General features: G+C 51.6%; 1 protein-coding gene across 1 annotated transcript; it reads left to right on the forward strand.

The window, feature by feature from the left end:
- The first annotated feature begins 1176 nt into the window (after positions 1 to 1176).
- On the forward strand, positions 1177 to 5035 carry LOC119243963 (thioredoxin-interacting protein). Its single transcript, XM_037509774.2, has 8 exons — positions 1177 to 1624; positions 2113 to 2185; positions 2291 to 2438; positions 2614 to 2716; positions 2851 to 3107; positions 3209 to 3365; positions 3474 to 3625; positions 3740 to 5035. Exons 1-8 carry the CDS (start codon positions 1375 to 1377, stop codon positions 3773 to 3775), a joined length of 1176 nt encoding a protein of 391 aa, XP_037365671.1. The 5' UTR covers positions 1177 to 1374; the 3' UTR covers positions 3776 to 5035.
- The last annotated feature ends 10677 nt before the right edge of the window (positions 5036 to 15712 follow it).

Below are 15712 nucleotides of genomic sequence, written 5' to 3' on the forward strand. Positions count from 1 at the left end.
CCTGCGTGTAACTAATTGGAAAGTGAAGGGGCGGGTGGGCGGCAGGTTGAGGGGGCACCTTTGATTTAGCCCTCTGCAGACAGGAACAGCCTAAGTAACCGGGGAGAAAGTGAAAACCACCCCTCCCCCCAACTTTTCCTGGAGAAGCAGGGAGTGGGTGAGAAATAATCAGAACCCGAAGGACACAGGTTTCTAAAGAGGTAATGCGGTAACGCGGGGAACATAAACAAAGTGTTCCCCAACTTTGCACACAGAAGCCGCAGAGATGAGGGGATAAGCAGCAGGATGTGAACACGCCCTCACTGCTTCTGTTCAGAGAACAGAGAGAACAGGATCGCGGGGACAGGGGGGCGCGGAACAGCAGAGGCACACCGCCCGCGCCCCGAGGGGCGAAAGGTGGGCTGCGGGACCCCCACCCCGCTTTCCAAGGAGGCTCGGGGGACCGCGCGCCCGGCGCGCTCCCTTCCCCTCACACAGCAGGGTTCGGCTTCCTGACTCCGGGTTTGGGCTCCTTACTCCTTACTCAGGGGGTAAGAAAGGGACAAAGGGGGTTTTCCTGAAGAGCAGCCCAGCCCGAGAGCCTCCCTGCGCCCCGGTTTCCACTCCGCCGGGAGGGGGGAACCGCGCCTCTGAGGGGCGCCCCGGCCCCGGCCGAGCGTGGAATTTCCTCAAAGCACCTCGTCCTCTCGCTTGGGGGGAGGGGAGGGGGCGCTTACGGCGCGGAGACACCCGCGCCTGCCCTCGAGAGCGGGGCGCCCGGGAGGGGGGGATTTGGGGGTCAATGAAGCCCTTCTCGCCGAAGCCGTCCCGTCCGCGCCCCCTCCCGCCCGCCCCCTCCCGCCCCCCCCCCCCTCCCGCCCCCCCCCCCGCCCCTCCCGCCCCCGCCCCCCCTCCCGCCCCCCCTCCCGCCCCGCTCCCGCCCCCTCCCGCCTCCTCCCGCCCCCCTCCTCCCGCCCGGCCGCGCCGCGCCACCCTCCCCCCCGCCAGGCGCACACCGTGTCCACGCGCCGCCGGGCGCGCGCCGATTGGTCGAGCGCCTGGTAAACAAGCGCCGGGCAGCCAATGGGAGGCCTGTGCACGAGGGCAGCACGCGCCTCCAGCCCGGGGCTCGCGTGGCCGCCGGCGCCCGCGACTATAAAGGGCCGTTTCCGGCCCGGCGCGGCAGCTCGCGCCCAGCCCCGGCCCCGCCGCGAAGAGCGCAAGCCGCGGTCGCTCTCGCTTTTCTCCTGCAGCCCCTGCCGTCGCCGGCAGCTTAAAAGCCAAAACCTTTTCGAGACGTGTAGTCGAGAGTGAGGTCCTGTTTTCTTGCCTTTGGCTCTTGGATTGGGAATCTACCCCCCTCGTTTCGCCCTCGACAGCCCGCCCAGCCCCGACATGGTGATGTTCAAGAAGATCAAGGCCTTCGAGGTGGTCTTCAACGACCCCGACAAGGTGTACGGCAGCGGGGAGAAGGTGGCCGGCCGGGTGCGGGTGGAGGTGTGCGAGGTCACCCGGGTCAAGGCCGTGCGGATCCTGGCCTGCGGGGTGGCCAAGGTGCTGTGGATGCAGGGCTCGCAGCAGTGCAAGCAGAGCCTGGACTACCTGCGCTACGAGGACACGCTCCTGCTGGAAGACGAGCCGGCAGGTGAGGGACCCACTTGTTGCAGGCTCCTGGGGTGCAGGCTGACTCGGTCGGGAGGGATGCAGGGACTCCACTGCGCTGGCTGAGAGGCTCAGGTGGAGTGGCCAGAATTGAGTGTCCCTTCCCTTTCCAATTTTAACTGGCAAGCCCCACCCGCCCAGGGTGATTTGTGCCATTTCTTAGGGTGCTGTGTTCTGAAGGTGACCCTAAGGGATGTTGCTTTAGCTCTTCAAGGAGTTTTTTCCCCACCCCTGTATGTATAAGGGGTTTATCCTTTGTTTCCTGCTGGAAATGATAGTAGCTTACTTGCTCTGGTTGAGCCTTGGAACATTACAGGGCTCTTGCAAGTGCATCAGAATCTCTCGTTGGGGAATATAAGCGAGGGGATTCCACTGCATTGCGCTTGCATGTTACCCAAGAATTCTTTATCTCGTAGATGCATTTTAAGTGTTACTAGAAACCTAATGGCTGCTCACTTTGTCCCCCTTCAGGTGAGAATGAGATGGTGATCATGAGACCTGGAAACACCTATGAGTACAAGTTTGGCTTTGAGCTTCCTGAGGGGTAGGTGTCTGCTGCCTGTGCCTTTGAGCTTTTCTGTTTCTAAAAATTGGATGGCTTGCTGTTCCGGGAGGGCATTTTTAAGTCGTTTTCTTTTTCTTGCCACAGGCCACTGGGAACATCCTTCAAAGGAAAATATGGGTGTGTAGACTACTGGGTGAAGGCTTTTCTTGATCGCCCCAGCCAGCCAACTCAAGAGACAAAGAAAATCTTCGAAGTGATGGATCTAGTGGATATCACTACTCCTGATTTAATGGTGAGGTTCATTTTAAGATCCTGTTTTCCCGGGTCTTGGGTGGTAAGTGTCTTAGGCATTATTTTGAAGCACTTCTGGGAATCAAGTCCTCAGTTATCAAAATGGGAGGGAATGTTGCCTACTCTAGAAATGATACATAGAAATTCTTAAAACATCTGCCCCTCATTTTCCATAGGCACCTGTGTCTGCTAAAAAGGAGAAGAAAGTTTCCTGCATGTTTATTCCTGATGGGCGAGTGTCTGTCTCTGCCAGAATTGACAGAAAAGGATTCTGTGAAGGTAAAGAAACTGGTGCTTAAAGACTGACAGAATGGCCTGCAGGTTTTGGGGTTGAGGGCAGGGGCCAGGGTCAAAGGAACAAGATCAACAACTGAACTATCAGTTTAATAAGTTTTCATTTTTGTCATTGCTAGGTGATGAGATTTCCATCCATGCTGACTTTGAGAACACATGTTCCCGCATCGTGGTTCCCAAAGCTGCTATCGTCGCCCGCCACACTTACCTTGCCAATGGCCAAACCAAGGTGTTCACACAAAAGTTATCGTCAGTCAGAGGCAATCATATTATCTCAGGAACCTGTGCGTCGTGGCGTGGCAAGAGCCTCCGAGTGCAGAAGATCAGGCCTTCCATCCTGGGCTGCAACATCCTTCGCGTTGAATACTCCTTACTGGTGAGTGGGTGGGATTGGCTTCGAGAGAAATTGTTCATCTGTCCCAACAGTGGGTGTTTTCTCCAAATCGTTAGGCTAACAAACTGCCATTTTTTCCCCAGATCTATGTCAGTGTTCCCGGCTCCAAGAAAATCATCCTTGACCTGCCTCTGGTGATTGGCAGCAGGTCAGGCCTGAGCAGCCGGACGTCCAGCATGGCCAGCAGAACCAGCTCTGAGATGAGCTGGGTGGATCTAAACATCCCTGATACCCCAGAAGGTGAGCCATTGCTAACGTCGTTGCTTTGCCTCTGATTTATTTGGATTTGTAAAATTGTAGTCGGTTATCTTTTGGCCAAGCTGTTTACGCTGTGCCCCCTCTCTCTAGCTCCCCCTTGCTACATGGATATCATTCCTGAAGATCACCGACTGGAGAGCCCCACCACTCCCCTGCTAGATGACACAGAGGGCTCTCAAGACAGCCCAATTTTTATGTATGCTCCTGAGTTCAAGTTCATGCCACCACCTACTTACACTGAGGTGAGAATTGTCATCGTCTCTCCCTGTCAACCCTTCTGTTGGAAGTTGACTTGGTGGGATTGCTAAACTGGGTTAATTCTTACCCAACTAAAAATTTTTATTTTTCCTTTCCAGGTGGACCCCAGCATCCTCAACAACAATGTGCAGTGAGCCCATGGAAGAAAAGCAGCAACTAGATCTACTTGTTTCTTTCTGCCACTCTTCCTGGACTCTTTTTTCAGAGACTTGGCAGTCTCTCCAGTGGGGTACAGGTCCACCCCCCTGCTGACCCCCAGGGTAGGAGGCGTGCAGCAGGCAGCCTCCTGGGCCTTGAGGGGTGCGCACTCATCCTTGGCCAGCAGGATGTTGTGATACAAGGATGTTGCTGGATGGGTTTAAAAACAGTAGAAAAACTCGGGCCCATCCCATTTTTCTCCAATCTCTTTGAAAACTAAGGAGTTTTCAATAGTTTTGAGTAAAGGGTAGAAATGGCCTGTCATTTCCCTAAGGGTTTTTCTGAAGGGATCATACATAGGCTGTTGTAACATCAGGTTTTGAAACCTCAGTAACATATGGAGCAGAATAATGTAACAAGCTGGGAGAATGAGAAGGGAAAAAAACCATTGCCAAAACTCCTATAAAAGGTTTTTAAAAATCAGTGTTACCCTTTGAACACTTACAGAAAAAAAGAACAGAAAAACTCCCCAGGGATGATTTGACTTTGAAGAGAGCTTTCTCTGTGAATTCAAGGGAAGAACTTTAGGTTGTCTTTGCTTAGAGTGTTCTTTAATCTGGCTTAAAGCAGCAGTCACTGTGCCCCACAAAAGGTCTTAAGTCGTATTTAGAGCCTTTTGCACTGTGTTCTCCTGTTGCAGACATTTTTGTGTGGGAAGATATATTGTTTTCATGTGACTCCTTGGAATTGACTCTAAGGTGGTGTTCTTAGCACTTTAGTTCTTGTCAAATTCTCATTTTCTGTCTCAAATGTAAGCTGAAACTTGTCTACTATGTCTCTAGGAGTAAGCACAATAACAAAAATAGTGTTACTCAGTACTTTTGAGACTGTCCTCATGTGCAGAGTTCTCATTCTGACACTCGAATCGGATGAGAAGTGTGCTGCTATCAGCCTTTCCCCTGTGACTTCTCAGCTCAAGGAGGAACTCCAGACAAGACGCCCGCTTTTGTGAGGAGCCTCCAGACACTGCCACAAGCAACTAGAGGGCATGGCTTTCCAGAAGCCCCTAGGGCTCGCCCTGCCCTGTTGAGAGACAGGCCGAGCCCCCTCTCTCTGCAGACGCTGGTGCTTGGTCGTCACCCTCAGCCTTAAGCACTTTGTTCACTGTCCTGTGTCAGAGCTCTGAGCTCTAGCCTTTCTATGTGGACTGAAGGTGGTTTTATTTTTTGTTTTTTAATTGTGTATCTTTTTGTATGATAAAACTATATTTTGTACTTAACAAGATATATTTTCACCCCAGGTGGGGACATTCTTTGTAAAAAAAAAAATAAATTAAAATAAAGTTTTTTTTAATGTCAAAAACTTCTTGTCTGTGAAATGGTGTTGGAGGCCTTACTGAAAAGGGAATGCCTAAAGAGCTCTCTCCCTACTTCACAATTCCAGTTCTTGAAAATCCTGTGGAGAAAACGCTCCCTACTTACGCTAACGAGTATGGTCAGAATAGGGGTTGGAGGGGTGAAGAGGGAAGGAATTTGAGCTACACTTAGTCTTTGTCACATTCAGTGAAGAACTATAGTGGGTTTTTGTGGTCTAAGCTAATTATTAAGATTTATTTTTATGCATATAAGAACTGGGGTGTAGGCCAGGGGTGCGGGGAGTGAGAGAGGATTCCCCAGAGACAGTGGGGAGCAGAACAGCAGATCCACCGAAATACACTGCTGAGGGGGCAGGCGAGACAGGAGAGGTCCGTGGAGCCATGTGGGTAGCTCCCTATCCCGGGGATCGAACTTAGGCCACAGTGGCTGCCCATAGCTTGAAAGCCCTGAGATAACCCCCTGTGTCACCAGGGAGGCCCTGTCTTTGCTAATTTTCAACATCTACAGTTCACTAAATTCCTCAAATTTTGGCATGTATTTTTCCTTTTTAAAATGAACTTGTAGGGCCTCCCCGGTGGCGCAGCGGTTTGAGCGCTGGGTTGCGAAGCTGCCGGCGACCTCTGCGGCGCAGGTTCGATCCCCGGCTGCTCCCCGGCCACCGGAGGAGGGTCCCACATGGCGCGCAGACCTCTCCTGCCGCCCGCTGCTCCCCTCAGCAGTGTACTTCGGTCCTTCTGCCTGCTCTGCTCCCCACTCTGGCTCTGGTGAATTCTCTCACCCTCCCGCGCTTCTGACTGTACCCAGTGCATGTATAAACAAAAAAACGAACGAACAAACAAACAAACAAATAAATAAATAAAACATGCCTCTATAAAAAAAAAAATAAAATAATAAAATGAACTTGTAGTAAAGGGAAATAAGGTTAGGTTTGTGAGGGAATTTGGAAGGGAAGAGTTAAGGTTCCGATTTAATTTGTTCTCATCATAAAGTTTCTTCCCCATTATAAAACCTGGTTTGTATGAATGAGACATGAAATGGCAAATTATTCAGGATTTAAAGATTTAGAGTTACAAGTATTAAATTCTTTGAGGCAGCTACCGCTTTATCTCTGCAGTTCCTACTTGTGCAATATAACCCAGTAAGGTGCTTGCTGGGATGAGGGAAGACCCTCCTCCCATAGGGTCTTCTTGGGCACTTCCTACTCTTAACTTGCAGAGTAGTACCACCACCCCCCTAATTGGAATGGATGTTATTATGCCTAAATAAATGATTAGGATTAGAAACCCCAAGATGGCAGAGGTTAATTCTGGCTAATCTAAACCATCGCAGGCAGATCTAGTCCCGCTCCTTATTTGGGGTTCAGCGCTTCTGTGGACGTCCACATACTAATTCCAAACCTCAGACTAATGGGAGTTCAGAAGGCCAACGTGAACTGAACAGAAAGTGAGATTGAACAGACTGTGTCCGTGTTTCAACCTCCGTCCGTGTTTATCTCTCATTTTCAGTGGTTCTTTTGCTCTCTGCTGGCTTTTTCTCTATTTTTCTTTACCAAGGTGCTGGCCTCTGGTTCTGTTGCCATGACGACTCTCACCTGTGCTCTTGCTTCGGCTGCCTCCTTTTCTCACCTGTTCAAGATTGCAGTGGCTCCTCCCTTTTGTGAATCTGCGGCCAGGAAAGTAGGTTAAAGTTGATGGAAAAGTTTTTTCTGTAGCTTGTTTTCCAGGGACTGCAGGGGCGGGGCGAGGACACAGGCCGGCCCAAGGCATGGAGTGAGCAGTCAGTGGGGCCCAGCCATGGGAGCCAGCAAGGAGAGGACAGCAACTCTCACTCAAGGTTTGTTCAAGGGGAGACGATGGTTGCAGGGTCCCCTCCTAGCACCCCTAGCCCAGCACCGTCCAGTGAACTTTCTATGAAGATGGAAATGTTCTTTATTTGCGCTAATAGGGCAGCCATGAGCCACGCAGAAATGTGGCCACTGTGACCTATGAGCTGATTTTTTGTTTTTGTTTAATTAATTTAGCTCCATGTGACTAGCAGCTGCCACACTGAATAGTGAGCAAAATCTGAGGAAGGAAGGAAGCAGCTGCCATGGTTCCCTCAGAGGAAATGAGCCCCTTCCTTAGAGGACAAAGGTTCCTGGACACTGCCCTTTGCTGCTGAAGCACACAGCTTTTATTTCACTTCAAGACATTTGTTGCTTATAGACATGAGTTCCTCCCCAGGGTGCTGGCCCAGCTATTTCTCTACTTAAGTGGGTGACTCTTTGGCGTCTTCCTTTCTCTTGGTCTTTTTGGAGGCCTTTTTATTTTAAAGAGCCCTACCCTACATGCACTGCCATCAGAGGAGACCCCATTCTTAGTATCATTGGTTCACTAAGTCCAGTCTGCTATGGGAAGATCTGAGAAAGCAAGAAACTATTTAAAGAGAGAAAAGAGCTAAAACGTGCAATTAACACGAACGAAGCATTTCCACAGCGTCCTTGGATACTGCGATTCCTCTGCACTTGGGTTGAGGCTTTGGTAGGCAAATTGTGGAGAGAGGATCTGACTAAACACTAAAAACAGTCACTTAGGGGGCCTCCCTGGTGATGTAAGGAGTTAAGACACAGCACTATGAAGCTATCAGTAGCCACTGCAGTGTGAGTTTGATCCCCGGCCAGGGAGCTACCCACATGGTGTGGCAGACCTCTCCTGTCTCCCCACTGCTCCCCTCAGCAGTGGATTCCAGTCCATCTGCCTGTTCTGCTCCCCACTCTGTCTCTGGTGGATCCTCTCACCACCCGCATCTCTGGCCTGCACTCCAGCTCTTGTATGCACAAATAAATAAATCTTAAAAAAAAAAAAAAAAAAGCCACTTAGGAGCCAAAGGGTATGAAGAGGGGAAGGAGCGACTTTTGCCCAGTTCTTTCAAGAGCCTACAGTCCCCATTTCAGCATCCTCTCCTTGGGCTACCTCTAGGTAAAGAACATACTTTCCTGGTCTTCTAACGGCCATAGTCCCTGTTCCAAGAACCTGACCTCAGTAGATCAGGACCAAGAAAGCAGAAGCTTTTGTCCTGACCCGATAGCCATGAGCAGTCAGTCGGGCCCAGCCGTGGGAACCAGCAAGGAGAGGACAGCAACTCTCACTCAAGGTTTGTTCAAGGGGAGACGATGGTTGCAGGGTCCCCTCCTAGCACCCCTAGCCCAGCACCGTCCAGTGAACTTTCTATGAAGATGGAAATGTTCTTTATTTGCGCTAATAGGGCAGCCATGAGCCATGCAGAAATGTGGCCACTGTGACCTATGAGCTGATTTTTTGTTTTTGTTTAATTAATTTAGCTCCATGTGACTAGCAGCTGCCACACTGAATAGTGAGCAAAATCTGAGGAAGGAAGGAAGCAACTGCCACATTTGAAGTTGAAAAATCTCCTCTCAGAGATGACCACAGGTCCAGAGCTGCACGTTCTGGCCCAGTAAGTGAGTCCATGGCCTAGAAAAGTTTCCTGAATCAGCCTCCCTACAGTCTTACGGACAAATAGAATATATGACATGGTCCTTAAGTACAGGAATCCAGGACCAAACTATCCAAATGCAAATCCTACTTCCACTCCTTAATAAGCTGTGTGATCTTGGGCAGCTTGTTTAACCTCTCTGTCCTGTAGCTCATTTTTTAAAAAAAGATTTATTTGTTTTTATATAAGAGCTGGGGTACAGGCCAGAGGCGTGGGAGGGGGAGAGGATTTACCAGAGACAGAGCCGGGAGCAGAACAGACAGACAGACTGAAATGAACTGCTGAGGGGAGCAGCGGGCGAGGCAGGAGAGGACTTCCATGCCATGTGGGAATCTCCCTGGCCGGCCAGCAATCAAACCCGCTGCTGCAGAGGCTGCGGACAGCTTCCCAGCGCTGCGCTCAACCTGCTGTGCCACGGGGGAGGCCATCCTGTAGCTCATTTATGTGTAAAATTGAAGATGATAAAGTAGCTGCCCCACAAGATTGTTGTGAGGATTAAAAAATGTTTGTGCAATGTTATAACTATGGCAAGTGAGTGACTTACTATCTCAGAGGAAAAAAGAAAACAGCAGGCATCACCACCAGTGCCACCTTGATTTAGTCCACTTCCAGGCACGTGCCTGAAATTGTTCTTTCTCTCTGACCTACCACTAATAAAGTCATCCTTATTCCCTTCCTGAGTTGAGGGAACCAAGCAATCTGAGGAGAGAGCAGTGTGTGGGAACTGACTCAGCCTGGAATTAGTTGTGGTGGTGAAGGGTAGCTCACACTGGGGTTCCCATCTCCAGGCCAGAGGGGCCTCTGCAGGCCCCCATCATCTCGTGGGCTACCTCTGGGAACACTAGAATTTTCTCTCTCAAACTCCCAGTGTGCTTCACGGGCCTCTGAGTCACCTTCTGGAAATTAATTGAACTTTCTTTTCAGTTTTCAACTCTGGGCAGGGTAGTGGGGGGCAGTTTGAAGGATGAAGGATGAATTGTACAGTCAATATTGACGGTACAATGTGGGACCACAAAGAACTACTGACCCCTTGTTCCAAAGGATTACCACCCTTTGAGCTTTCCCACTAAGGTAGACGAGGCCAAGTGGCACGAAAGTCATGGGAGGTGAGCCCACTGATGAGCCCAGATTAGCCTATTCAGTCTATTCCTGTCTGTTCTGAACTTTGCCTTGTCTTGACCCTGCCCTGCGCTCTCCTGGGCCTGCTGTGTAAGGAGAAAAGAATGAGCAGACTCTGCAGGCCAGGATGTTTCCAACTAGCAGTTGGCAGGTCTTCTCGAGGCAGTGAGGGACGGCAGTACGAGGAGGACAGGGGATAGAGAGCATGGGGACAGGTGTTTTTTTTTTTTTTTAAAGATTTATTTATTTATGCATACAAGAACTGGGGTACAGGCCAGAGGTGTGGGGGTGAGAGGATTCACCAGAGTGAGGAACAGAACAGGTGAATTGGCTGGAATACACTGCTGAGGGGAGCAGTGGGGAGACAGGAGAGGTCTGTGGGTCAGGTCCCTGCTGGGGATGGAACTCGTGCTGCAGTGGCTGCAGATAGCCTCATAGTGCTGTGTCTTAATCCCTTGTGGCACCAGGAAGGCCCTGGGGACAGGTTTGAGCCTTGAGTCCCAGGATGTTAAGAAGCCATTCTCCTCCTTGCTGGTGGGGGAGCTGCTGACAACCTTTGCAAGGCAATCAAGTAGTCAGCAAGCAGGTTCTTGGAAATGTCTGGCTGGATGCTGGGCTTGGATATTTTTAACCTCTTGGACGGATAGACGGAGGGAGGATTTCAGTTGCTGAGAAGGAGGCAGGGCTGAGGGCATGAGGACCTGGCATGGCTTTTGGTCAGAGACCCATCTCCCTGCACCTCACCTAAAGCCTGACTCTGTCTTTCATCTATCCAGACTCACAGCTAATCCTTTGGCTTCTGTTTCCCATTTCTCTCTATTCCTGGCCTTTCATGCTTGTCCCATCTCCTAACTCTAAGGAGACTTTGGCTTCTGCTCCAGACCCCAAGATGTGTTTAGCTCCATATCCCTGTAGATCAAGGAAGGGGTGGCTGGGCAGTAACCAATGGCTTCTTGCTCTCACATCAGAGAGATGTCAGAGGCTTCTCTTCAGTTCCACCTCCCCAGTTGTCCTGCAGGAGAACAAACTGTCACTTCATGCACCTCACTGCCAACAACTGTTGGGAACAGAATTTGAGACCTTGGAGCCCAGATCCAGGCCTCATATAACTTTGGAAATAGAAGTGTTGGGAGAGATCAGAGAGGTTGGAAATCATGGCAAAATTCATCAAGATAAGATCTGCTGTTTCCAGGGCACCTGGGAAGTGGAGAGGGTAGGAGAGGGCTGGATTGTTGGCAAATCCAGAAGATTCTTTTGACTATGAGGGCAGTCTGGAGGATAGGAAAGCAGGTTAGGAAATATTACCAAAATTTCAGATTTGGTGCTCCAACCTTCCTTGACCTTTCCTTTAAACTGGATGCCCTTCTATATCTAAGGACTGCTACTTTCTGTCTCCCCATAATTTCCTATTTCTTAGCACCTCTTTTAACACTGCCCACCCAGGTTTTGGGTGGAGAAGAGAGGCCCCGACACAGGTGCCCCAACATTGAGTGGAAGCCAGAGGTGAGAAGGAATTACAGAGGGAAGGTTACTCTGATTCCTGTTTCCCGTTTGGTGTCCTGAACGGCTGGTGGTTGGTAAACTGAGGCTGAGGGAACCCTAAGCTAGCGGAACCAACCACAGGTGGAATCAGACATTGAGAAACCTGTGCCATTTCTTCCTAAAAATAAGAGTTGGTTGTAAACACCTAAAAACCAGATTTTGCTAAAATGTGCTGCTCTGGCTTCTCTTTAAAAAGGGATCCTATTGTGTAACACTGAGCCCTTAGCCCTCCTGCCATCAGCCCCTGAGGTTGAAGGGACCCTGCTGGCTGAAGGCTCCTACCTGCCAGTTCTCACCATTCCCTGCCTCATGACATTCACCTGCTCCACTTATTCACACCTGCCTGACTCCTGCTGCTAAGTTTGTCTGAGGCTGTCACCTCTGCTCTAACTATAGCTTCTCACATAGCTCCTCTGAGGCACCCTGAGGTGAGGGAAAGTGAACCATTTCCCTTGAGGCCTCCAGAGCAGGGCAAAGCCCATCGCAGGCACAATCCCATCCTCCAGTGTCCGATCCCAGGTTTAAAAGGTGCACTTTTTGATTTACAAAGAATAGTTTTGTGCAGTTTAGTATAAAAATATTTTTTATTCCCCCACCCAAAAAAAATTTTTTTTAAAGATTTATTTATTTATTTACACAAGCACTGGGTACAGTCAGAGGCACGGGAGGGTGAGAGAATTCACCAGAGCCAGAGCAGGGAGCAGAGCAGGCAGAAGGACCGAAGTACACTGCTGAGGGGAGCAGAGGGCCGCAGGAGAGGTCTGCACACCATGTGGGGCCCTCGCCCAGCGGCCGGGGATCGAACAAGCGCTGCAGAGGCTGCGGGCAGCCTCGCAACCCAGCACCCAACCACTGCGCCACCGGGAGACACCCCCACCAAAATTTTTTTAAAGGATTTATTTATTTATGCATATAAGAACTAGGGTGTAGGCTGGTGGGTGAGAGGATTCACCAGAGACAGAGTGGGGAGCAGAACAGGCAGATCCACTGAAATACACTGCTGAGAGGAGCAGCGGGGAGACAGGAGAGGTCTGCTGCGCCATGTGGGTAGCTCCCTGGCTGGGGCTGGAACTCCTGCCTCAGTGGCTGGCGATGGCTTGGTAGTGCTGTCTTTAACCCCTGTGCCACCAGGGAGGCTGCTCCCCGCCAAATCTTAAAAGCAAAATGGACTCTGGAAAATGGGTCCGTGTGTGTGCCCTGTGCCTCCGGCTAATTATCACCCTTGTGAGCAGCACCACGCTGTGACTTGAGGCAAAAGGCAGCTTGCAGAGAGTCAACAAGAGAAAAGAATCTGAAAAGTAACGAGTCTGAGAGAGAGACTCTCTTTCTGGCCCTAGGCCCCTCCTGACCGGGCCAGGTCCAGCTGGCGGGACGTTCGTGGACATCCTTGGTGTCTCTGGACGGGGGAGAGTTAGAGGATAGGTGGCGGAGGTGGTGCGGGGGTGAACACAACACTCAAAACAGGAGCCAGGCCAAGTAGGGGAGGGGTGAGGGGCCAAGTATGGTGAGGCAGGATGGGTGTGCAGGGCCAGGAGAGAGGCATGGGGCCAGGAAGCAACAGGCTCGAAAGGGCTGCTGGCATTTGCCCTTTCTCCCACTGAGCCTGCATGGCACACTTCCTCCTTCCTCACAGAGCAGAGCGTGGCGTTACCTTGACCTTCTCAGACAGGCTCTGCAGAACGGCTGTGTCTCTGGCCACAACAGAGCATGAGCAGGGTGAGTGCCAGGGTCCTCTCCCTGTCCAACAGGGCGGGGGAGCACCTCTCTGAGGAAGAAACTCCCAGGTCTGTGTCCCTGACTTAGGTGAGTGCCCCCGCCCTGCCCCGCCTGGGGAAGTCTAAGGCAAATCTAACTGATCCCCCACTATCTAGACCCATCACCTCTGTGGCAGTTCCTACATGCAGCAGGAGCAGGATCCTGGGGGCAGGATCGGACATTTCCTCCCTTTGTCCATTGTACACCAAGGCGAATGGGACCGTGGGACAGGGAGGATCCCGGGAGAGGCCGGGCTCCAAGGTTTAGGAAGCCCAGCTCACAGCTGAGGGTCCTGGTGCTCTAGGGAAGGCTCCAGAATGGAAAAGTCTTGAGTTCAGAGGTCATGGGGACACAGTCCCTCCCCGATCTGGCCGGGCTGGGTCTGCAGAATCACGGCCTGGATTCCTTCCCTCGAAGCTGTGGGTCTCCTGGGCATAGCAGCAGCCCGCAGGCCCTGTGTGTTGGGCCATTTCCTTCCCACTGATTCCCATCAGGGTTGCAGGAGAACCTCCCTTCCCTCCAGGATTCAAAAGAGTGAGAATGTGTGTTGGGGCTCAGGCCCAGGCCTTTCTGGGGCTACACTAGCACACTAGAACTTATTTCCAACTGTCAGGTCTCCAATGACTTTGGAGCAAAGGTGAGCCTCAGTAGGGGAAGGTTAGTGGAGAAGGGGTCACCGCTGGCCTGGCCCGATTACTAATGGAGCTATTCCTGTCCAGCTCAGTTCTCTCCTCTGGCTCCACCTGATGTCTGTGGGAGGGGTGAGAGGACTTGCCATCCTCCTGCCCTTCCTCTGCCAGAAATGTCTTGGTGGTGTCTTGGTCTGAGTCCTGGTGTAGGCTGTGACCTTGACCTCTGCTGCAGGGTGATCTCTTTCCTTGCTTGTTGATGGAATTGCTGATTGTCCTGCTGCTCAGGCTGAGGCAAGTTCTTGGACAGTCTGGACGCCAGAGGCATCTTCAGCTTGCCCAGGCCAAAAATAAGGCGGGTAAATTCAATGGACAGAGCAAGTTCAGCAAAAATTGGACACTTCCTGACCTTTGCTTCTAGACCGTGTGGACTCTTGTGGGTGGATGAACAGGAGGGAGACAGGTTCCCGTGGACGCCTCCCCAACTTGCGTCACAAGCGAGTATGGCGGCTTGGACACCGCCTGGGCCCTTCTCAAGGGCAGAGCTGGGGCGTGGTGGAGCTGGTGCCGTGCCCAGCCCAGGGAGAGGGCAGAAGTCCCTGGCTTGGAGTTTAACTAGCTTGAGCCTGCGAGCCAAGCCTCCTTCCTGCCTTCCCACTACACATAGTAATGCAAGTGAATGGAGGAAAACAATGGTCGGCTCCTCACCAAACTATGGGTGCCCTGTCCGCCTGCACCTGCCCCTCCCATCCACTTTGACCGCCTCTCCCACTGCCTTAAACTGTGTGGTGCTTTCAGTCCTTCTTCAGACCACCTGAGTCCTTATGCTTAAGTCTGCAGGCCCCTCCCTGGAGCTCCCTGCCGGCAGGACCTGGTGACTAGGGATGGAACAGAGCAGGAAAGGAAGTGATTATTGCCCCGGGGGGCGGGGTGGGGGGGTCAGCCATGGGCCTGGGCTGTTTGAGTCAAGCTGTGGCGGAAGAGCCATCTGCTCACAGGAGCAGGCCAGAGGCACCTACTAGCAGCACCAGGCTGGGCCAGCATGCATGGGTCCTCTCTGAATGCTTGCAAACAAGGCCGCAACCTCTCACCTCTCAGGCAGTGCCCCCCACCCACCCACCCATGGGACCCCAGCTCTGTGTACTGGGCCTGCGGTCTCAGCCTCAGAATGTCTGTCAGAACCTCTGGAAAGTGGGGGAGAGGTCAAAGGCAACATCCAGATGAGTCCCATGTCTCTGGCTTTGCAAAACAAGGTCACCTGCCAGGAGGGGCAGGAAGCCAGACAGGAAAGAGTTCACGAATGGGCTGATTTTTCTGACACTCTGCCTTGAGCTCAGGATACCTGAACCCTGTGGTCACTCTAACCTTTGTCCTTCTTTCTCTCTCCCATTTCATGGGAAAAGGATGTGTCAGTACAGAGGTGGGGGCAGGGGAGCTCCGGTCCTCCGCTGTTGTCTTTCGTCTAGAATCTTCTTTATTCCCACTTTTAAATTCGGTGGCATTATGTGGGATTTAGGGAGTTTGCTGTGCCCCAGCATAGACAGATACAGCTGCGCAGGTGGGGACTGGTATGTGTGTCCACGGAAGAAAGGTAAAAGCAGAGTGTTTCGTGCCTTTTACTTTTATTTCTTGCTGATTTCTTCCTAGCTCAATCACAGGCTACAGTGTGACTGTGGGGAACCCCAGGGATGGGGCCTCGGCCTCAGAGAAGGAAACACATCAGTCACTGTGAATTGCTCAATAACTCTGGAATATTCCGTTTCTATTTCTGTTTCCTTTTCTGTTCTCTTGGCTACTTTACCTTCACAGTGACTACCAGTAGCCAGCTTTTAAGTGATTTCCCCTCAATGGCGTCATGGCCCTATTCATTCTTTACAAAAGGGTCAGAAGTGCCTGGCATTATATTGCTGGTCTCTGTCACCTGGTGCTGAAGAAGCCCAGAGGGGCTGCCTGGATATGGTTGGGGAATTTGCCGAAGGTTCTCCTGCCTCTCATCTCTTCGGTTTTCAAATGTTTTGGC

This window comes from Talpa occidentalis, unplaced genomic scaffold, assembly GCF_014898055.3.
Source record: "Talpa occidentalis isolate TD23 unplaced genomic scaffold, MPIMG_talOcc4v2.1 talOcc4.1372, whole genome shotgun sequence".
NCBI lineage: Eukaryota > Metazoa > Chordata > Mammalia > Eulipotyphla > Talpidae > Talpa > Talpa occidentalis.

What these genes read in the sequence shown, in the direction of transcription:
- LOC119243963 (XM_037509774.2), top strand. Translation starts at nt 1,375, where the DNA reads ATGGTGATGTTCAAGAAGATCAAGGCCTTCGAGGTGGTCTTCAACGAC. An exon ending in GCTGGAAGACGAGCCGGCAG is followed by an intron (nt 1,625 to 2,112) that starts GTGAGGGACCCA and finishes GTCCCCCTTCAG; the next exon opens with GTGAGAATGAGATGGTGATC. An exon ending in TCACTACTCCTGATTTAATG is followed by an intron (nt 2,439 to 2,613) that starts GTGAGGTTCATT and finishes CATTTTCCATAG; the next exon opens with GCACCTGTGTCTGCTAAAAA.